The following is a 22695-nucleotide window of genomic DNA, read 5'->3' on the forward strand; positions in this document are numbered from 1 at the left end:
TCTTCCTCTTATGAGGTTCAGCCTTTCTGCTTTAAAGGCATCCCTCGGTGTCTTGGCATGTTCTGCTTCTGAGGCCCAGGAGAAAGCTCTCCTTCTGGGGAGATACGTCCGTCTTGGATATGAAGATGGGGCTTGTAGGGTCTGCATGTGAGAGGAAGGATCCCCGCCATCAGCCTGTGGACAAATGGTACCACTGTGGAGAGAGCCGCAGGGCAGAGTGCCCTCCCTGCTCCTGAGGAAAGGGTCCCTGGCCAGTCCTTCCTTAAGGTTACTGAAATGCCTCTTCCTGAATTATCTCCAGGACATTCCCAGGTGCTTTGTCATGCAGTGGGCACCCCCTTGCCTTTCTCACGGGCGGCGGAGGGCAGAGGAGGAGTTGCCTGTGAGAGCTGAGCAGCTGTAAAACAGGAGTGCTGCGGAGACATAGCTGGCTACTAAGTAGAATGGATTTGTCTGACAGGTGAACTTTAGTGTCGTGGATTAGACTGCGTGCGCGGCTAAAGGTGATACCAGTGATGCCTGTCCATAGGCCCTGGCCTTTGAATGACCTTTTCAGTCATGGTAATGGATTTGTGTGAACTCTTTCGGGAGAAGGCTCCGGATTCCCTGAGAGCCTGGGTCAGGCATTTGAGAAGAAGTTGAATGGGCCAGAGGCCGTAGCCCACGACCATGCACAGTACCAGCTGATGTGTCCAGACAAGGCTTGGACTCTGACCTTTGCCTCATAAGTGCCCAGTTCTAATTGTGAGGTTAACGTGTCACCCCCAGATGAGGTGACACAGAGCCAGTGCGACCTGGAAACACGAGCAGCTGGCATCTGGAAGGCTGACGTCTCGGAATGTCTTGCCTAGCTCCATGGTAATTACTGGAAGATGATCACTTTCTGGCTAGTTATTTTTGAAGTGGATGTGACTATAACTTTTCAAGCCTCTCTCTGCGCTAAGTGCTTTGGAATCAAGCTTAGTTATTTTAGATACTACACACAAACCAACACAGCTGGAAATGGATATTTAAAGTATTAGCTTTTCTCGTACTTATTCTTTACAGGTTTGGTATGTGTCACTGTGTAATATTCTGATAGATCACAGGGCACCTGTCTGCAGCTGAAGACTGTAGGCATTAGCATTCTGGTAATCTGTGGGCAGGGTGATCACCAGTGTTTGGTTGATGAAATGATTACAGGACAATGAAGCCTTTGGTCAATATTTGTTTCAAATCCTGGCCACACGTCTGCTTAAGAATGCCAAGTAAGCTTTGGAGAGAGTGTGCGAAGATGTGGGGTGAGGTGTGTCACACCAAGTGAAATTCCCTCTAAAGGCCTAACTTTCCCTCTGACTAAGCCAGAGGGAGCATGGGAGAACAGGTGTACTCTTTATAAGCTGACTGTTGTCTACGTTCGGGGCAGGCTGGGGGCTGACCTCCTTTGCAAAAGGAACCAGTGATTGGTGCGCTTCACTGTGTCATTCCACTGAGACAGTGCTGCCGAGACAAGAGAATTGATTTGATACAGGCATGAGTGGGAAAGAGCAGTGGAAGGCTTCCTACACCCTTTTCTCTTCCATTCTGACCAGCATCTCTAGTGTTCCCCTGCTTTCTGCAACAGTCCAGAAGCCTTTTAATGCCACTGAATGTAGTGTAGGTCTTGCTGGCCCAGGTGCCAAGACTTCAGACTAACTGTAGGGGTTGGAACAAAGTCTAACAAACAGTACTTTTCTTAGGGTCAATACTTGTTTGTGCCCTTAATCCCTTAATAAAGCTCAAGGAAGTAACATGGCATAAATAAACTTTTATTTTAAATTTTAAATTCTTGAAGAGAACTCTTATTTAAAAAAAAGGCCACTGGGATCTAAGTGCAGCTACGCATGCGCACGGCAGGTGCGCTAGTCCCCCCCTCTCCCTGGGGCTTGTTAGCACGTCATTTCTGAAGAGAGCAGACTCTGGTATCACTGGCTTCTGGTCCTCAAAGCAGATGGCACTTAAGATACAGCACACCTCATGCTGACCCTCTCCTTACAGAGAGAAGACAGGATCAAGTTAGAGTTTTTTCCGGAAGGACAAAACTCCATTTTGTATCACACATGGTCCTATTATACTCGGATGCCAGAGAAAAAAGCTGAATTTCCTGATAGAGTCAGTCATTTCAAGGCACATTTCTTACCAGAAGACAGGGTTTCACTTAAGCTAAAATAGGATCATCTTTCACAATAATGAACCAATAGCACCTAACTGAGTTAACTGGTAGGAAGCCAGTCCCTCCTGATGGATATTAGCTTGAGTCAGTGAGCAGATAATTCAGTGTATTGTCTTTATCTGGCTGCTCCAGGCCGACACATGAAGTCAGAGGACACAGAGACCTAGAAGTGCTTGCTGGGTCTGACAAGATATCCATCGTTCCCCTCGCTGCCTCTGCACCTCTAAATGCTCCAGCCTCACACTATTAAATAACGAAGAAGCAAATGCTTTCTCCTCTCCTTCTCTTTATCCCTCAATGTGAAGAGCATCATCTTTTGTCATAGCTGCCCCCCTCCCCAATCAGAAAACCCAGAGATGGGATCAGGACTCGGGTTTCAAGGCCACCCTCCGGCCGCCTTCCCTGCATCAGCTGTGCTCATGGCACGTGATAGAAATCAGGGTGACGCCACAGCTTGACACAAGGGGCTGTCCTGGGAGAAGCGGTGAAATCCGGGGAAGGAAATTGGACAATAAATTCACAGACGTGCGTCAGGTTTCATTTCCTTTACCAGCACAACTCACGCTGTTGCTGTGATCACCGTCCTGTTTAATTTTTCACTACTGAGTAGAAATACAATAGACGCGCCGCCCATGAGAATGATTTAGTAAGGAGGTCATATTCAAAGAATGTTTCTGTAGATCTGCTGGATTTTAAGTTAAAAAAATTTTCTTAGTATGAACACTATTATTTTAGATGTACTTCGTTGACGATTTGCTGTGCATGGACAATTCTGAGTTTGGTGTGTGTAGGCAGGACATGAAAGATGGTGGCCCAAGATACAAACTCCATGTGTGAAATAAGTAAGATACAAGGATATATTGTACAGCACAGGCAATACAGCCAGACTCTTATAATAACTTTAATTGGTGTATAATCTATAAAAATTTTGAATCACTATGTTGTATACCTGAAACTAATATAATATTGTAAGTAAACTATATTTCAATTGAAGTAAAAAAAAGATGGCTCATTTAGGGAGGTTTGAAGGACCAGATCATGAATAACGTTGATTCTTGAATACCAGGGTGATATTTGGGTTTCGTATGAGACCATGTTTGGCGTCACTGTAGACTTTCAGAGGACCAGAACAGGATGACAGGTGTTTGGAGGTTATTCAGACAGTGATGCAGGAGGAACTGCAGTGGAGATTGGTCTTGTCCTAAATGCTATCTTTCCTTTACCCTGGAGAACTGAAAATGGTAGCGAGAGCTGGAAGACGGTTACAGAGACACAAGAGTGAGGCCAGGGGATCTGTGAGTTTAAGAAACTGCCTGGAGATCAGTGAGAACTTGAAAGTAGATAAGTGAAGACTGTAAAAGGAATGACCATTATAAACAGGAAACGGCCTCTGTATAGATATCCATGTTTTAGAAAATATTCAGCGTTCACAAATATCTCATTTCCTGTCACCATTTGAGTTCCTTGCATCTTTGATTCCACAAAAGTTCCTGCCTCCACTCAGCGTGTATGTGTGACTGTGTGTTGCCACCTGGTTGCACCCCCAGCCCTCCCGTGGCACCTGGTCTGGAGGAGGAGGAAAGTTCCCCAGTAATTACAGCACAAACCCAGCGTGCCTTGTACAGGGAATACTGGGAAGGCTGGGAATGGAGCCTCCCCCGTCTGGAAGGGCCATCTCAGAAAGGCTTCATGGGGAGAAGGGGAAGTTGCACCTGAAGTGAAAAGTATAAGCAAATGTGGACAGGTAGGTTGAGGATGGGCTTGCTGCATTGTTTTTTTTTATTATATACTTTCTGAAAAATTTTTTCTTCTTTTAATTGAGGTATGTTTGATGTACATTATAAATAATTTACTAGTGTACAGCGTGGTGATTCGTAATTTTTAAAGTTTGTACTCTATTTGTAGTTACTATAAAATATTGGCTATATTCTTTGTATTATACTATATCCTTGTAGCTTATTTATTTTATACATAATAGTTTGTACCTCTTAATTCCATACCCCTATTTTGCCCCTCCTCCCATCCTCTCCTCACTGGTAGCCACTACTTTGTTCTCTGTATCTGTGGGTCTGTTTCATTTTGTTATATTCCCTGGTTTGTTTATACACATACATACATACACACACACACACGCCCCACATCTTCTTTATCCATTCATCTGTTGATGGACACTTAGATTGCTTCCATAGCTTGGCAATTGTAAATAATGCTGCTATGAACAGTGGAGTATATATACTTTTTCGAATTAGTGTTTTCTTTATTTCTTTTTTTTTTCCCCAGATATATACCCAGGAGTGGAACTGCTGGGTCATATAGTAGTTCTATTTTTAGTTTTTTGAGAAACCTCCATACTATTTTCCACAGTGGCTGTACCAATTTATACTCCCACCAACAGTGTACACGGGTTCCCTTTTCTCCACACTCTCTCCAACGTTTGTAATTTGTGCTCTTTTTGATGATGGCCATTCTGACAGGTGCGAGGTGACGTCTCGTGGTTTTGACTTGCATTTCTCTGATGATTATTGACATTGAGCGTCTTTTCATGTGCCTGTTGGTCATCTGTATGTCTTCTTTGGGAAAACGTCTATTCAGGTCTTCTGCCCATTTTTTAATCAGGTTGTTTGTTTTCCTGATGTTGAGTTGTATGAGCTGCTTATATATTTTGGGTATTAACCTCTTACTGGTCATATCATTTGCATATATTGTCTCCCATTTGGTAGGTTGTCTTGTGCTGCATTTCTTTACAGCAGGTTTTCCTATGGCCCAGTTAGAATCTGTGCAGCCGGGGTTGAGAGCTCCTGTTTCTGTAGACAAGGTCTGAATATTCTTTTGTCATCCAAACTCAGTATAATTAATTAAAGTTAGGCCCAGCTCCAAATATAGCTCTTCTCTTTACACCCAAAGGTGTTAGACAGTCCAGCCATCCTCGCAGCACTGCTCCCTTGGCAACTCTCAAAACCACCCTTCCATTCATGTGTTTCCTATTCTGTCTTCCAGCATATGATTGCAGACACCGTCCGAACCCTGAGACACTGCAGGACTAACCAGTTTGGTGAGTGATTGAAATGGGGTGTGGACTGTTCATTTACTGTAAGTTGGTATTTGGTGGAAATAAATTTAAACAGATTGTAGTATATAATATGCACATCATATGCATATACTGTATTCTCTCTTTGTTTCATCACCGCACATTTGGGATGCAGAGTGAAACAAGAAATGGCAGCTTTAGGTCCTGTCCTGGCAGCCAGTGTCCACTGCACAGAGTGACTTTAGACAGTCAGAAGTTCCCACTCTGTCCTTGACCCAGAAAGTCGTGTTTGCTTGCCCACTGGCTCAGAATGATCCCTGGCTTTATCAGGAGTGACCTGGCCCTAAACTCCTTGCTTGGAGCCTTCCTGGAATAAGAATATAGTTTGTTAACGTGCGTAAAGCAGCCTTCCAGAATCTTTTCTCCTCTCCAAGAAAAACTTCCTATCTGGAGCTGCCTTTCACTGGAAAAGTATTTTTCTGAGCCCATTTGTAGATTCCACACTGAGATGAATGTATGGAGGGATATTTGCTCCTTTTTAAATCTCAGGAATGATTTACACTATGTTTAAATGGTGTTAAAACATTGCAGGAAGAAGGAAGGAAATCAACTGTATTGAGTTCAAGGAGCTGTTGCATGGACAGCGGAATCCTGACACCAGTACTGGTGAAGGGAGATTACCCACCCTGTGGATGCAGAGCAGGAAACTAAGGCTTTAATAATTATAAATCAATCAAAAGTGTTCACATCAACGAACACGATTTGATCTGTGCTTATGTAATTCTCCATTGACTACCCAAGTGCAAAGCAGTTGCAGTAGAAATAGCAGTAACACTGGCACAGAGATTCACTCACATGTGCAAGTATAACAATGCTGATGAGGAATGGGTTTGTGTTTCTTCCATCCTGCTTTGTTTCCCAAGTATTTATGGGCACTCAGCGAAGTCTAAGACCTCAGTCTAACTTACCAAGGATTCTGGTCTATGTAAACTGCAAGTGCAGGCAGGAAGGTTTACTGGTGTGGCTGGCCTTGAGCCCGCCGTGAACCTCCCATCACCAGAGAGTAAGTCTGCATAGCACAAAGCAAAGGAGAAATTTAACAATAGTGATTTAAGTAACTTGGGACTGAATTTTCTAAATTATTTTGACAGTTTGTCTAGGCAGAGTTAACCAAGGTCAGCATTTGGGATAAAATAATATGATTTTAATCATGCCACTTACAAAGTGCCATGCAAGTCTCACTTGTCGTGGTTGGAAGCATTCATCCTGCCACCTTTTTTTATAATTAGTTTATTATTATTTTTTTAATGGAGGTACTGGGGATTGAACCCAGGGCCTCATGCATGCTAAGTATGTGCTCTACCACTGAGTTATACTCTCCCTGCCAATCCTGCCATCATTTTAAGGCTGGAAAGTTAACAACAAAATTGCCTCAGTAGCAAAAAAAAAAAAAAAATTGGTAGCATCATGTTTTCTAAACCAAACAAGGGGGATGGTAAAAACTTTAATTCCTGGTGCTTTAACCTGTTGAAACCAGGAAGCCTTGTTTCTATTAAAGCTAATAATTACAAGCCATCCATGACATACAAACCTCAATTATTTCCTCATAAAATGTATTTGTCATCGAGAAGGAAAACATGGGTTTTCACCAAAGAGAAAAAATGTCTGCATTAAAATGTTCGGCCTCCTAGGGGCCCCACCCACCTGCTCAAGCTGAACTCCATCCAGCCTCACACCTGCCCCTCCATCTGAAGTCCCACGAAGCAGGAGACCCACGGTTACATGGTCTCACTGTGGGGTAGCTTCGGCAGCCTCCCCACGAAATATCCACATAGTTTCTGAACTTGCTTTGCCTACTAATCATACCTTCAGTTCACATCTGTGGTATCTGTTCGTTCAGTTGATCCTTTAACTTTTTTCCCCCAAAAAATAAGGGCACCAAAAGATTGTACAAAATCTAAAAGAAAGAGAACTATTGTGTCTGTGCAGTCACCAGATTAGCAGTGATTTCTGACAGTTCTGGTCTGCGATATAAGAGCCTATTAAAGGGACAGTCGCTGCAATGGGCTCCTTGGTGTGGAGCCGAGGCCGTGGACTCGGAGCCTCATGGCCCAGGTGCTAGTTTGCTCTGCCGCTTACTTGCTGTGTCTTTGCTGAATCCCATTCTGTGGAGGAGATGATAACGTAATGGGAGGGAGTAGCACATACTGTTAGGAGGAAATGCTGTATCAATGTTGGTAAAACAAATAATCTTGCCAGTCTGACCTGAGGGATCTAGTCTGAGCTGAAAAAGCATCTCCATTGTTAGGATAAAGATCTCTCTTCTGGGATCCTGCCTAATGAGGGTCTACCTTCTGGGTTTACTGTAAGTCTTCATATGGGGTTTTACTGGTATTAAGAAACAGCATTTCTGCTCTCATGAGATTGACTGTCTTTTTCTTCTCCCCCAAACAGGAGGTGACATGTCTCCAAAAGAGCACCAAGAGTTGAAATCCTATGTTAATCACCTCTACGTCATTGACAGCCAGCAGGCCCTGTTCGAGCTCTCACACCGGATCGAGCCGCGGGTGTGAGCCCCACCGCCCCGGGAGCTCTGGGAATGGCAGTGCCAAGCACATTGCTTTCCTGCGAGAACAGAAGTTGCTGAGTTTTATCAGTATATCACAGGACACACACAGGAAAGCCAGCCCCAGCATACTGGGGAAGTGATGTCAGCCGCCAGAGGTGGGGAAAGGCTGCTCTCAGAAGGAGGAGGCAGAAAGAGAGTCAGAAGCTTTCTTGAAATGGAGAAGTCTGGTTTCTTCTGATCCACTTTGTTGAGCCAGTCCAGTTTTCACTTTGAGATGTGCCAGCGTCAAGATGAGAGCACGTGTCTTGTCACACAGTGACCCAGTATCTCAGTTAGAGTGTGCATGAGACAGGGAGGAGTTTTACTTTGCCTGGAAGGATTACTGTTGATAGGCAGTCAGGAAAGAGCTCATTTGAACCCCTGAAGACAGTGATGGCATCTCTAGATTTCCAGGGAGAAGGAGTGGTCTCTGTCCATATGAACTATGACATCACCAAAAGCCACTTGTGTCTAGGGAGTTGGTGAGGACTGGCGCTGGCATCTCAGCTCTGATCTCCAGAAGAGAAATATCAAGGCATGCATTTCTTTGCATCCACAGCCACTTATGGATGTATGCTTGCAGGTGAAATTCGTTTCTGCACAGCTGACTTACAACTGTAGGCAAGTTAGACTAAGATGCTTTGCCAGTACGGAAAAATAGTCATCTTTAAGAAATTAACTCATTGTTTAATTTCTGGGGATTTTCTTTACACATGCAAGCAGGTTCTCATCTCTCCTTGGATACAATATGATTTTCAAAAAAGCACAATGCCTGAGACACTGTAGGCACTCTGAAACTGTTTTCTGAGTGACGGAATCGTAGCGGTCTTCCCTCTTGTGCCTGGCGGTGCCCTCCTGTTTTGCATGCCTTTGGCAGCCTCATGCCCTGACTGTGGATTGAGAACAGCTAGCACAGGGATGTTAAGTGGGATTTGATGTGTGAAGCCCTTGGCAACCTCTAGAGAAGAGCAAGGGATAGTGATGATTGCCTGTCTTTCAGCAAATGAAAAAAGTCCCCAAATATCCAAACGTCTGATTTATGTTGGACATTTAGAAGTCCTGTAGTCCACCTCCCAACCAAGGCAGGGAGCCTCTCTATAATTTGCCTTTTTTTTCCCTCAAAGTCTGAGAGTCTTTTAAGTCTCTATTTATTCCCATTTTTACAGGTTGGGGTTCCTACAGTAATTAAGACCTCTTGCTGTTCTCAGGAACTGGTTAGAGGATATCCCTCAACCTTCAAATGAACAGAAAAGCCTGTGGGGTGCAGTAATGAAATCCACCCCTGCCAGCTAGATCCTTGTCCCTTTGCTAAAACATAAGGGCCCTGCTTCACATACTAGCTCCATTCATTTCCCTCACGGGCACCCCTGGTGCCCCCGTCGCTGCTCCTGCCTGGCCATCTCCTCGGTGCCCGTACAGAACCGCTTGCTTTTGTCTCATCAGCACCTCATTACGAAGCTGTGTCTGATGCTTTCTGACGCCTTTATGGCAGTGCTGTTTCCTGGGCTCGGGAACCACACTGAGCTTGAGAGATCACTGGAAGGAGCTGCACAGAGAAAATTTGGGGTAGAACTTTCAAAGAGACTCAGTCTGTTCCAGCATGTCACGCTTCAGTCCAGAAAATTAACGAGGGTTTATAGAAAGGCACCATGCAGGGCTGGTCCACTCAGAGAAATGCTGCAGGCTGCTGGGAATGGAATGAGACCCATTGGAGGAGATCAGAGCCATCAGAACCAGGGAAAGGCGACATCTTTTACTGCTGATCAAACACTGGAAAAGCTCTTCCCTTGGGAGCTACTGAAGATGGTGTGGCCTTACAGCCCGGTGTGTCTTCTGGCCTTTTCTCTATGCCAGGGAGTAGCATTTGGCCAGTCTCATCACATGAGGCCATTGTGATCTTGTCTCTGTGTTTTACAATTTAAATTGTTATTCATATCCAATCTACATTGCTCCAACTAAAACTATTTCAGTTGCTCCAGTGGAGAACAGTTTCAACCCAGCACCTGCTGCTTAGACCTCAGTTCAAATACATCCATGGCCAAATGAACCCACACGTACATCGTGCTGAAAAGCATTGTGAGGGTGAAGTCAGAGTATCCCACATGGTAGGGGTGGAAACAGGCGGGGGGGAAACTGGTGCTTGTCTGTGTTTCCTGCAGCCGAGGTCCTGTGGCTCTCGGGGCAGCAAAAGGAAAGGAGGATTTTGTTTAGTCTAGATATGCTTTCCACCCCTGTCTTCTGAAAGTCAGTATCTCCAAATTGTTCTGAAGTTTAACATCTGTCTTGAGAGGTTTCCCAGGCAGCAGCTCTCAGAAATTTCCGAAGCTCTGAGAAGACTTAAATGTGGAATTTAAAGAATTCAAAGCAGAATCGTGGGAACCAGAATTAGCACAGCATGAAATTCTTTCTGGTGAATGTGAGCTGTCCAAGTGAGCAGGCTGCACGGGACTGAGGCAGGGTCCCTGTTGATGGGGATGGGTCATATTCCTTCTCCAAGTGTCTGCCAAGGCTTCTTTGGAATAGGTTTTGTTCTGGCCAGAAGGGTGGGCTGGAAGACATCTAAGCTCCTTTCCAGCTCTATTAGATTTTCACCATCACATGAAATCTCCATTCACTCTGAAAAATCTCCTGTAATCTGCCACCTTCACCAGCAAGTGGTGCACAGCACTTCTAAGCAGGTTTCTTCTTGCTACAGCACAGCTCTCAGACAGTCCTGTGGGTCTTTGGATTTGTCAGTATTCCAGCAAACCAGCCCTCTTAGAAGTCAGCACAGGACAGGTTCCTATGGGCAAAGTCACAGCTTTTCCAAAATTTAAAAAATTTTTCCCATAAACATTTACAGATGCTCCAAAGACTACAGTGTTTTAAATTCACTCATTGTTATAATGTATACAGTTGCCAAATGGTTGTAGTGATAAATATTGTGGCCTGCATTACTTTATTCTAGTGTCTGTTTAGAATAAACTCATTTTCCTAGACCCCTATCCACAAGCAAGTCAGGTGGAGCATACATTAAACTCAGAAGCACGAGGATAAAGTGAAACCCTGCGCCTCCCAGTTTGTAGGGAGGTGTTAACGCTACTGCATAGTCACCTCCAAGCAGGGAGAAACGGTTGCATGAAAGAGAGGTTGCCAGTAGCTTCTGACCCCTGGGGCTGGGCTTTCTCTGCTGCCCCAGCCCAGCCCCGTCACTTTGTCATAAGCATCATACACCACAGTCCCAAGCTTAGTGTCCCCAGTGGCACAGCTAATCCAAGCTGCTCAGAAACTAGGCAAAACATTAAGATAGGGAAGATCAGGTCCACTGCAGTTGTCTAACATGGAGTTTCTTTTAAACGCTTCAAAGACGTGTCCTTAAAATTTCAGCCTGCTTCGTAACGAGTGGGCCATTGTGCTTAAAACCAGTAGGGGAAGAAAAAGGTTTTAAAAATTGCCAAAAAGTTAGAAAGTGTACTACTGTATAAAGCAAAGCTGTACATACTAAACATTTTTTAGCAGAGTATTTATTTGCATAGCCTATTTATTGTATTCGTATGACACTGTTATTAAATACTGGGATGAAATGGATGACCTGAAACAAGGACTCTTGCCTTTTAGTGCGTCATTAAATAAGACTGCTGTGACACTGTAAGCTTGCGTTAACAATTAGAAGATAGAAAACCCGCCATCAGGGTGTCTGTCTAACTTCTCAGGGACTACACTGCGTAGTTTTCCACCATTAGTAGAGCTGGTAAATATGAAACACATGTGGAATTACCAGAATTGCCATTAACAGTATTTTCTCTCATATTTCATGCTTTCTGCTTCTGTATATATGACTGTGCTGTGTATTTATCAAAGCTAGTAAGCAATAATTTATATGTAAAAATGGCCAAGCAATATAAGGTGAAAACTTACGTAAGTCACTGTTACCTTATCTTGTATTTTCAAGTGTTTTTTTTTAAACCGCTTTTCCAAATATAAGATTATGTTAAAGATGCCATTCATGCCTCATAGCTTCTTGCTTTGTCTGATGTTTGGGAGCTTAGCAGCCTGTGTTCTGGCCTCGTATTATGCTCTCATGTCTGGGACTCAGAAATCATTTGCTCACTGAGAGAGCTCCAAGGAGGTGAAGAGATTCTCAGGCATTGAGTTATTGCAGAACCTAAAGACCCCACATTGGAAATCGCCATCAGTATTGTCATATTCTGGGATTGGGAGACTCCCAGCAACCCCTGTCATCACCTCAGCACAGCACTCGAGTAGGACCAAGTACTCTCCCTTCTTCAGCAGCCCAACACTGAGGGAAGCTCCATGCCCTGGTGGTGATGCCCTAGGCCAGACAAGAGGCAGCATAAGAGCCCTGGGAGGATGAAGCAGAGGGGACGCAACGATGCTCTGCAGAACGAGAAGGCGAGGCCTGTCTACATTCGGGTAGACTATTGTTCAAAGTCTTCTCTACCCCTCCCTCCGGAAGGATTCTGCTTCCTGCCCATTGATGTCAAGCTCAGACTTTGGCATGTGGCAGCCCCTCCCTGCAAGAGGATTATGTAGCCACCATGTTGAACTCAGGAGTCAGCAAGCGTCTTCCTCTGTCCAGTGAAAAAAGCGACCTGTGTGGCTTCGAAACTGAAGCTTTGAGGTAGCCTGTGGCTGCCATCTCTCCTCTGCTCTGAGACCGTCCGTGTTCCAGGTAATGATGTCTCCATCCACCTGGGTCACTAGCTTATGAAGGATGTGCAACTTGAGCAAGAAATAAAACGCCATCATTAGAAGCCACTGCGATTGGATGGTGAGGTAGGGATAGGGGGGTGACCTGGGCAAAATTTCACCTAGGCTAATATGTCTCCAGGACACTTCTTTCTTGATAAACTGCCCTTTCATTCAGTCCACGTGTGGACAACAGTATTGACTTTGTATTCATGGTACCTAATGGGTGAAACCATCTGTTGCCCTCTATCCATGCAAAGAACTGGTCTTTATATGGGAAAAGGTGAAGAAGGCCAGATGATTTTCTTGGGTTCTTGATCACCAGGAAGTGGCACTTCTGTGAAATGAGGGAAAATGGGAAGAGAGAGCAGAGCGGGGATTGCCTCCCAGACACTGGGAAGCAGAGAGAGGAGGACCACTGAGCGTTCCTCCTTTGTCCTGTTCTTCATCACTGCGTCCATAGGCGCCCACCTGGAATCTGGAGCAAGGCAGGAGAGAAAAAGAACGGAAAGCCTAGACTCCAGCTTCAGACGGGAACCGGAGAAGACAGAGAAATGCCCATTGCTCAGCATCCTTGGAGATTTTCTTCCCTGGGATTGTCTGCACTGGGAAGATGAAGGCTCCTGCAGACTCTGAAACTGGTTCTTGTTCACATTAGCCAATCTCAAAATGGTTTCTGGTCTTGGCTCTGGTGCACTAGCTACAAAATTCTGTTTCAGAGAATGAGAACTCCAGGTCTGGTCCAGGTCTTTGAGGTCTTCTGGATCTCCAGTGAGCCACTTGGGTATTTGTTTTCCATTTACTAGTTTCAACGAGTGAAATTCTTCGGGGAGGGTATAGCTTAGTGCTATAGCATGCGTGAGGTCCTGCACCTCCATTAAAAATATATATACCTATATATAAAAGGTCTAGACTTGTTAGTGTTCAGCAGTAAAGCATTCCTGTTCCTGAAGGCAGCACGATGTCTCCTACCTAACAGAAAAGCCGCCCGCTCCCTTTCCCAGCACAGGAAATGCACGCTCATGAGCGGCAGGGCGGATACCTCGTGCAGAGGGTGGGGCTGTTCCCAGCATCACCAGGTTTCCACCATGGAAGTGCAGAGGCAGGAACACCAGGCGCCCCTGACTGGACTTCTCTTCTCCCAGGAAGACCCTTAAGGCCATCCCAGCCGTAGAGCCTTGTGGGCCTGAGATGCAACCCTGGGAGGTGGTATTGAGCCCTCCTCTACCTTTTGGAAGTTAGAGGTTCCCAAGTTGTCTGTGTGTGGTTAGAGGGTTAGAGGCCCCCTTTAAACTACTATTCTGTGCAGAGAGAGTAATTGATTTGTGCTAACAAAAATACACCAAACATTTGCTAAATAGTAAGTTTATGTGAGACTTATTTGCTACTTTCAAGGCATTAAATCTTGAAGTCAGACTGACAAGGATGCACAGATAGCTGGAGTTGGACGGGGGCTGAGATTTGCACAGGCCACCAGAGTTGCCCTAAGGGGTCATGAGCTCTTCCTGTTCAGAGATATGCAAACAGACCTAAAACCAACTGGAAATTCAGTCATCCGATGACGGCTCTGGGAGAAGACCTTTAAGATCCCTTCCAGCCCCTGGCTGTTAAGAAAACTGGTGCAGGACGGTGATTGTTAGAGATAATTCATTTTGTTTTGTTTCAGGAAGTGACTTGGCTGATGTGGGAAACGAGAACTGTTCATGGTTCTTTGTATTCAGTTGACCTGGGCTGGGCCTCGGCGGGAAGGGAAGGAGCGCCTCGCCCCTTCCTGGTCCTGCGGGTCCTGTGCCCGGTGCTGACTCCACAGTACTAGCTGAGATGAAGGCCTGCAGTAAATAGCCAAATAAAGCCCCAGCGATCAACCAGCATGGCCTGCTTCCGAGTACTAAGCTGGCCGCTACTTCCCGAGGGGGAAGGAGGGTCCACAGTATGGGTGAACCGTGTCCTTTCAGCTGTCACTATATTCCAGGTTCCTGCCAGCTGGCCCTCCCTCCACCCCCGCCTTCCCTCCTAGGCACCCAGCCCGGACCCAGCACTCAAGTCTGGCCAGGCTCTTCTCCCCTCCAGAACACGTCATGCCTCTCTGTCCCCACCTCCCAAGTAAGGCTTCCCCTGGATGACCCCATCCCACACTGAACCCCCTCATCCCCATCTGAATCTTGCAGCAGGGAACTGACTCTTTGGGGAACCACCCTGCACTGTCTCTCCGCCCATCCAACGCGGGCTGCCTCAAGGGTGAGGAAAAGGGTTAAGAGTGGAGCCTCTGAGGCCAGACTGCCAGGTTCAAATCTAGAGCTGGGAGAACTGGCAAAAGTTCCCACTTTGATCTTAGCTGCTGTTTGTGCACCTCATACAATGGGAGTTAATATGCTTCCTCTCTCACAGGGCTGCATGAGAAATAAAGTGAGGAAATGCACGTGAAGTTCTTGGTACAAAGCCTGGTACCTAGCAGACACTCAAATGATGACTATCAATGGTGGTGATGATGTTGACAGTGACTCCTGGATGCATGCTGGAAGTTCGCACCCATACTTCTGCTCTGCTGTGGGCCACTTACCTTCTCCCATCCTCAGTTCGTTTGATTGTCAAAGAAGATAATGAGCAACTTCTTTGAACATGGAGACAGCCACCAACAAGCCAAGGGAGAAGCCTGGAACAGATCCTTCCCTCAGAACCCTCAGAAGGAACCAGCCGTGCTAACACCTCACTTTCAGACTCGCAGCCTCCAGAACTGTGAGACAATACATGTCTGTCGTTTGAGCACCCAGTTGTGGTTCTCCGTCATGGGGCAGCCCTACAACGAATGCAGCCTTGCTGAGAAGACCGGAAAGGAGGAGGGAAGCCAGCTACACGAACACCTGAGGGGGAAGCCTTGCTGGCAGAGAGCTGAGCAAGTGCACTTGGAGGTTAAGGACCGACAAGGGGCCGGGAGTGGCTGGAGCCAGTGGGTGAGGGGAGAGAAGCAGACCAGACAGAACTCTGCCAGACCACTTAGAGCCTGGATGCTTCCTCTAACTCCCAGGAGAAGTCACCAGAAGGTTTCAGAGAGTAACATACTCTGACGTGGGTTACCACGAGATGGCTCTGGCGATTTGAGTTTTCAACTGACCTAGGAGGGGAGAGGGCGGTAGCAGGGAAATGACTTAGGAAACGTTGAGAATCATCCAAGCAAGACACTATGGTGATTCCGCTGGGCGGTGGCATGGGGTGGTATGATGTAGGATGATTCTAGATGTATAGACAAGGTAGGTCTGAGAAACTTTGCTGCCATGTGGAGAAAAGGAGTCAAGATTAACCCTAAGGATTTGGGCTTGAGAGATTGGAATGATAAGAGTTGCAACTGACGCGAATGAGAAAGACCTCAGAGGTAGCAGGTTTGAAGGAGACTCTTAAGAACCCAGTTTGGGATGGACTGGGTTGGAGATGTCCACTGGACACGGGCAGGAATCAAAAGGAGTTTCTTTACAACAGCTCTGGCTTCTGTGCTAGATCTTCTGGCCCTTCAACCATCCATTTCTTGGATTTTTTTAAGTCAAAGGTGAAAGCTGGGGCACTGTGTCAGATGAGGCTATGCTCTTGGTTGACTTTAAATAATGATCCTTCAAACCTCCAGGTCCATGCTCTAAGCATTCCTGGCACAGACATGCAGATAACTTTGGCGCACAGAACCTTTTCAAGTTCCACCAAACATACCCCCACCCCTGGTGGGGCATCAGGTCATCTCGTGGGGCCCCCCACGGAGGCCCCTGACGTTCTTCCTCTGTCAACCACACCTCAACTGCGACTGCACAGGTTCGCTGGTGCTGCCTTCTGATTTAGGCTTTCCCTCCCAGAAGAAATGCAGAAAAACGAGTTGCAGTTTTGTCCACACAGGTTCCGGAGGCTGCAGTTAGCCAAGGTGAAAGACGACCTATCTAAATCCTGGGGAGCCAACTTTAAGGCAGTCCCAGACTTTCGATTCAAATTTTCCATTATGCAGTCAGAAACAAACGTTATCCTTTATGAGAAATAACCTTTTATCTTCAGAACATTCCTGAGAGAGAGGAATTTTTATCTACAAAATGCCCAGCTCAGCACACAGTGCGCCGTCAGGACCAAAACGTGAGACATTAGCGACATCTGGTGGGCATGTGCCGATCCTGCGCAGCATCTACGTCCGTTGTCAATGCGTGTTCTTCGAGGCCCTGGGGTAAATCAAAGGACACAGTGAGGCTCTGTGGTGAATAAGAGGCAATGGCTTGGCTGCTCTGCCTTACCGGGCCACGGTCCAGTGGGTTCGTATTTTCTGTTTTTCCCTTACAATGCAGTCTTTTTTTTTTTTTTTTTTAAATACAGGAATCAAGGGAATGAGAAAGGAGCCGAGCTGGAGAATGTTGACGCTTGAAGGCATCAGGCAGATGCTGTCATCTGCTGTCTCCTAAGGGGATGAGGTGGGTGAGGGCCAGGAAAGGGTGGATCAGGCAGGTCCTCACACCCTACTCCACACCACTGATCCTCTGGAGAAAGTGAAAAGCCCCAGACAAGGCTGCCACGGCATCCCCCCCCCCCAATCTGACCCCTGCCTCCTTCCTCAGCCTCTCCTCTGGGTACAGCTCCGCATCCCTACCCCACTCCCCGAGAGACGCCCGCCAGCTCCATTCCAGCCGCGCTCAAGCCTACAGGCACTCAGGCTCCCAGGCCTTGGAGCTGTTCCCAACGACGGATCTCTGAGTGAGCCTTCCGGCCACTAGGAGGCGCTGTGCTCAACCCGCGGTTACATCCGGGAACTAGACGCACGTTCCCTCTTTACGCAGCTGGCGGCGCGATGGATGAGGCTTCCCGCGCCTGCGGCTCCTCTCTGCTCTGCGCTCCGCGACTCTCCTCCTGCCCCCGTCTCAGCACCCCCAGGGAAGCTGGCCTGCGTGGATTCCCCTCCACTGGGTGCCTCTCATGCCCCAGGTTTACCCCTCAGGTAACCGTCACAGGCCCAGGTAAAGCACATAGTTGATGGCATAGAGGTGCTGCCCAGCGGGAGGCTCTGCGGTGCCCTTGGCGTCATGGGCCGAGCTCTGCCCGCTTCAGGTCCCGGTGGTGGCCTGAGGCGGTGACCATCTCCCAGAGCTGGGGTGAGGCGAGGGAGGTCACTTGTGGCTCCTCCCCATGTTCTGGGGTCTGCCCATCCGAGGAGCTGGTAGTGGTTTCAGCACCTTGCAGAATGCTTATTGCTGAGGTAAATCCAAATTCACTTTACCAGAGCAGGTTCCGGTGTAAGCCAGGGCTGAGGTCTGCTCCAGAAGCAGTCAGTCCGGGGTCCCGGGACCACCATTGTCCTGTTCTTCCTGGAGGCTCTGAACATGGTCCACAGTTCAGAGGAGACCATGGGAGGCCATAGCGGATCCTTGCTCAGAAACGACACGCTCGCCGGTTAGGGGTACTGAGAACCCTCGTCCTCTGCTCACCTTCACCCCCGCATTGTCTCTCCACCCGTCCTGTCAGGGCTCATTACTTTGGCCATTCACAGATCTCATGAGGGCTAAGAATTTCCCCGACTCTCAACGCTGGCCGAGCAGCCCTGCTGCCCCAGCCATTTATAAGCATCTGGAACATTCCCAGATGTGTCCTCAGTGGGCAGCGTGCAGCCCGCCAGATTTGGGGGCACACAGAATGAAAGACCAAGCTTCCTTTCCTCCCCTCCTCCTCTTTTCCATGAAAGAGCCTTGAGGGCAGATCCAGAAGGAGAAGGGAAAGTCCCCTCAGTCACCCATACTGGCGCCAGTAGTTGCCGCTGGACTTCTTTTGTTCTTTGGCACAGGCGGGGTTGGGGCCACAACTTCTCTGCAAAGGCCGGAGTCAAGATGCTGGGATCAGCCAACAGCCCTAGAGGAACTTGTTTTCCATTGTGCATTGAAATCCCCATTTGCCCGGCCTGAGCATTGCTTCAGAATCAAAGAGGTCAATAAAAACCAGGGACAAAGCACAAACATGGCCTGGAAGCCAAAAGACGCTCGTTAAGATGGAGATAAATGGGTATTTCAGAGCTGCGCAGGCCGCGGGCGGGGGGCGTTGCCCCTTCTGTGGCTGGCAGTGCCTGGCCACTGGGTCTCCAAACAATTTGTCTGTTTTGGAGATGCCAGGTTGTTTTGGCCCCAAAGCTTGACTGTTTCGGGGTGGGAGTGGGAGGATTGACAAGAAACAAGGCTGTCTCTGGATGACAGATGTGGCACTTAATGCATTTCACGTACTGGTACTTAGCCCTCCCGACATGGAGACATTTTTTTTTAACTGTTATTTTTCTTTTAAGAAAAGTTTCCAGTCAAAAAGTTTTTAAAGTGGGCAAAATCCTGGCGATGCCAAGCTGCTTAGCATTTTCAGTTATACAGTAAAAAGTAGCCCAGGTTTCTGCCACTCTTTCCTCTGCCCTTTGGTTTATTTCATTCGGTATTCCAGGAGAAAGAAGATCCCTGGAGTATGAGTCAAGAAACCTGAGATTGGTCCATACTCCATCTGCCTTCTTCCCCAAACTGTGACCTTGGGCAAGTCATTTATCCTCTCTGAGCCCAGTTTTCTAACATTCTGTGATGCGCAATCACAGAGAAGGCGGAGGCATGACTTGGGTAGGTCACTAGGTCACCGTGTAGCAACTGTTTTGATTCTCTGTTGAAGAGTTCTTTCATTCATTCATCCATCATATATTTAATATATGCAAGAATCATGACAGGCATGAAGATGTAAAGTTTAATAAGACATGGTGCCTGCCCACAAATGGGCAATGTGCTGTGGTGTAAAAAGTACTGACAGCCAGGTCCCAAAGCTGATTAGCTCTGTGAGCTTAGCTAAGTTTTTATAAATTCTCTGACTCTTAGCGTTCTCTTTTGTAGAATGGGGTTATTGTGTAGGGTGAGACCCATCCCGGTTTGCCTGAGACAGGAGTTTCCTGGGACACAGGACTCTCAGAGCTAAAGCCTTGAAAGATCCAGGCAAACCAGGAGGAGTTGGTCACCTAAATGAGAGATGAATTGAAATGGCACATAGATAGGACCTAGCACAGTGCTGCGCATCTAAGGGCTGCTTTATCGACTCAGCCCTTCTGTGGATACCTGTGCACATGCAGGCCCACACCCACATACCTATCCACGCACCTCAGAACGTGATAAAGGAGAAAGAAAAAACAAAGAAATATGGTACAGCTGAGGCAGCACATGGGTGAGCAGGAGAGCCTGCAGAGAGCGGGAGCCCGGGGGCTGGGTGTTGAAAGAAGGGTGGATTTGATCGGGTGAGGGTGATGACTAGGAAGGTTCAGCCGATGCTGGACATATTTGTAAATGCACGAAAGCTCAACAACTTAGAGCTCCTAAGGGATGTTCAGTGTGGCTGGAACTAAGCAGGGAAGATCCTAAAAGTAGGTTTGGTTGGTACCAGAAAGGCCCTAAGTGTGGTTCTGAAAATACTTAGACATCACTTTCAAAGTTTCCGAACACTTTCGATGGTGCATCCTTTCGGTAAAAAAAAAGTTGAAAACCAACACCTTTCATGATATATGTATACTTATGGATAAATAATGCACATGTATAAATAAGTAAAGCATACAGCAAAAATGTTTAAAGAAGCAGATAAAAGGTGAATATAAAAAAGTTCTGTTTTCTTTCTGTGCTCCAAGGAGTTATCTTGCCTGCTTACTCAAGAACACACACCCCATTTGAGAGACCCCTGCTTTAGGTGGTGGAGAATCATGGCAAGTTTTAGATTAAAGCAAAAAAAAAAAAAAGACATGATCACATTTGACTTTTGGAAAATGATTTTTGAAATTTTTGGATGCTTAGAGAAGGGACTGGAAGCAGAGAGGTCAGTAGAGACTGTTGTAAAAGTCTAAGAGAAAGGTCTCAGTGGCCCAGACTAAGGGGGCTGCATAGGTGTTCAGGGAAGGTGACAGACTGGAAAGAGATTTAGGAGGTAAAATCAAGAGGACATGTGATGAGAATTAATCTGTTGAGTTAAACAAATATATAAATGCATGCGTCTTGAAAGATGCCCACAGGGAGAGATGTGTTCTGGGACCTGCATTTAATTTCAGTAACATTTTGGATCCACACTCCAGATGTGATGCAGAGAAACAATCGGAGCTGTATTATGACTTCCGTGGGCCCTAGACACTTTGCCTTCCTGGGCCCCTTCCTCCACTGGAAATAGTAATAATAAATACACATATATTTATATATAAATAAGCATATATATATGAAAGCATATTTTACAACTGCATTGTTACAAAGACGAATATAATCCCTGAATATTATATTCCTTTCTTCTCATGATTTTAGAAGAAATTAAAGTACTTCCGTGGATTCCTAAAGGTATGGTAGGTTTAGGCGCGGTGCCCAAATGGTGAGCCAGCCCTGAACGCAGGCCGGGCTCGGTTGATGCTGAATTTCAGCAGGTTCAGTATGAGCGTGGAGCGCCATCTGGTGGCTCATATGCGTGCGAGTCACGGAAAAAAGTTAATCGGTAAAACCATCACCCAGGCGTCCCATATCAGACCCCATCCCTCTTACTGCTTGACTCAGCTCCCAGAATGCCCTGGGCGCTGGGTTCGGAGGCTGTCTGATTGGCAGGCAGCCAAAGCGAGACCTCATGAGCACAAAGAGAGCCCAGTAGTGCCTCCGAATCAGCTGAGAAGAGCCAACAGTGTAGTCTTTTCAGCTTACAGGTTATTTAATGCAGTAGTGGTTATCATTTTTGTGCTTGAGGCAATACATTGAAGGGAGTATAAGTGGACTTCAGTTGAAGAAACCAAGTTTTAGAATACTGAAAAAAATTCAGTTTTGCAGTATTCACTCAATGTTTCTTGCTTTCTTTTCCACCGGGACTCCTAGACATACAAGGCAAAATTATCCCACACTTGGAAAGCAGCCAGTCTTTCTTTGTAGCCAACGTGAGATGACTTCATGCTGGCCACACACTGTAGCCTGTTCTGTTCTGCAGTTTGAGACTCGCTTAGCTGAGCACTCCGTCTGACTTGTCACCAGAGTGGGTACATCTTCAGAGAAAGGCAGAGAAGGGCTTCAGAGGAGGCTCTGCTGTGCATCCTGTGGTAGAGAATGTCATGTCACACTGGCCAGCAACCACTGGGGTCATGTCATCTGCTTCCCAAAGCTGGGATTCAGGAGCTTTTCTTCTTAAAGACATGTCTTTATAAAATGTGTTTCCTAATTATCACTGCTATATACATTTTTGTGGGTTGAACTGTGTCCTCCACAAATTCGTATGTTTTGAAGTCCTAACCTCCAGTACCTCAGGATATGACCTTATTTGGAAATTAAGTCATTGAAGTTGTGGTTAGTTAAGATGAGGTCATACTGTAGTCAGATGGGGCCCCAATATGCCTGATGTCCTTGTGGGAAGGGGAAATTTGGACGTCTCTCATCTCCTCTCATTTTTTTATGGATCTCTCTCAATTCATAGAGGGAAGATGATGTGAAAACACAGGGAGAAGGCAGCCATCTGCAAACCAAGGAGAGAGGCCTAGAATAGATTCTTTATTCACAGCCCTCAGAATTATGTATATTATTTTTAAAAAATATATAACATGCAACTAAGATTGAGAACTATTATCCTGGAGGATTCTTCCATTTCTGTTCATCTGTCTATTCTGTATCCATCCTTTACATTTCTGGTTTGATTTCACTTCCTCTGGCTATCCATTTCTGCTCTGAGCCCTCTCCCTTTGCTCCCTCCCTCCCAGGCCGCTTGAGCCATGTGCCATCTTGTGTATTTCCATTGCAACTCCAGCAAGCTCCTATAACACATAGACAATTGCTTTCGTGTAGGATCTATTACTGTGGTGTATCACATTTACTGTTGTGTTGAACCATCCTTGCATCCCAATGATAAATCCCACTTGGTCATGGTATATGATCCTTTGTGATTTTGAATTAGGTTTACTAATATCTTGTTGAAAATTTTGCATCATATTCATCAGGGATTTTGGCCTTTAATTTTCTTAACCTGTAGTGTCCTTGTCTGGCTTTGGTATCAGAGTAATGCTGGCCTCATAAAATGAGCCTGGGAGTGCTCTCTCTTTTTGAATTTCTTGGAAGAGTTTGCGAATGATTGGTATTCTTCTTTAAACATTTGGTAGAATTCATCAGTGTAATGATTTATTTCTGCAATTTTCTTTGTTGGGATGTTTTTAATTACTGATTT

General features: G+C 46.3%; 2 protein-coding genes and 1 long non-coding RNA gene across 8 annotated transcripts in view; 2 read left to right on the forward strand and 1 right to left on the reverse strand.

Moving 5' to 3' along the window:
* Positions 1–11809, forward strand: part of RAPGEF5 (Rap guanine nucleotide exchange factor 5) — a 269897-nt gene extending 258088 nt beyond the window's left edge. For all 5 annotated transcript variants that reach the window (XM_072964867.1, XM_072964864.1, XM_072964865.1 and 2 more), the window contains 2 exons: positions 5189–5243; positions 7674–11809. In XM_072964867.1, the coding sequence (XP_072820968.1) occupies positions 5189–5243; positions 7674–7792 (174 nt within the window). In that variant the 3' untranslated portion in view covers positions 7793–11809. The remainder of the gene's footprint in view (positions 1–5188; positions 5244–7673) is intronic.
* Positions 11810–15887: 4078 nt separating this feature from the next.
* LOC140697409 (uncharacterized) lies at positions 15888–17432 on the reverse strand. Its single transcript, XR_012074424.1, has 2 exons — positions 17126–17432; positions 15888–16703 (listed from the first exon to the last, which is right to left on the reverse strand). It is a non-coding gene; the product is annotated as an uncharacterized lncRNA (long non-coding RNA).
* Positions 17368–22695, forward strand: part of CDCA7L (cell division cycle associated 7 like) — a 162643-nt gene continuing 157315 nt past the window's right edge. Inside the window, exon 1 of one of the 2 annotated variants that reach the window (XM_072964874.1) lies at positions 17368–17489. The gene's annotated coding sequence lies outside the window, so the exon portion shown is untranslated. The remainder of the gene's footprint in view (positions 17490–22695) is intronic. The other variant, XM_072964875.1, reaches the window with a different exon arrangement.

The sequence above is a fragment of the Vicugna pacos genome, chromosome 7 (assembly GCF_048564905.1).
Source record: "Vicugna pacos chromosome 7, VicPac4, whole genome shotgun sequence".
NCBI lineage: Eukaryota > Metazoa > Chordata > Mammalia > Artiodactyla > Camelidae > Vicugna > Vicugna pacos.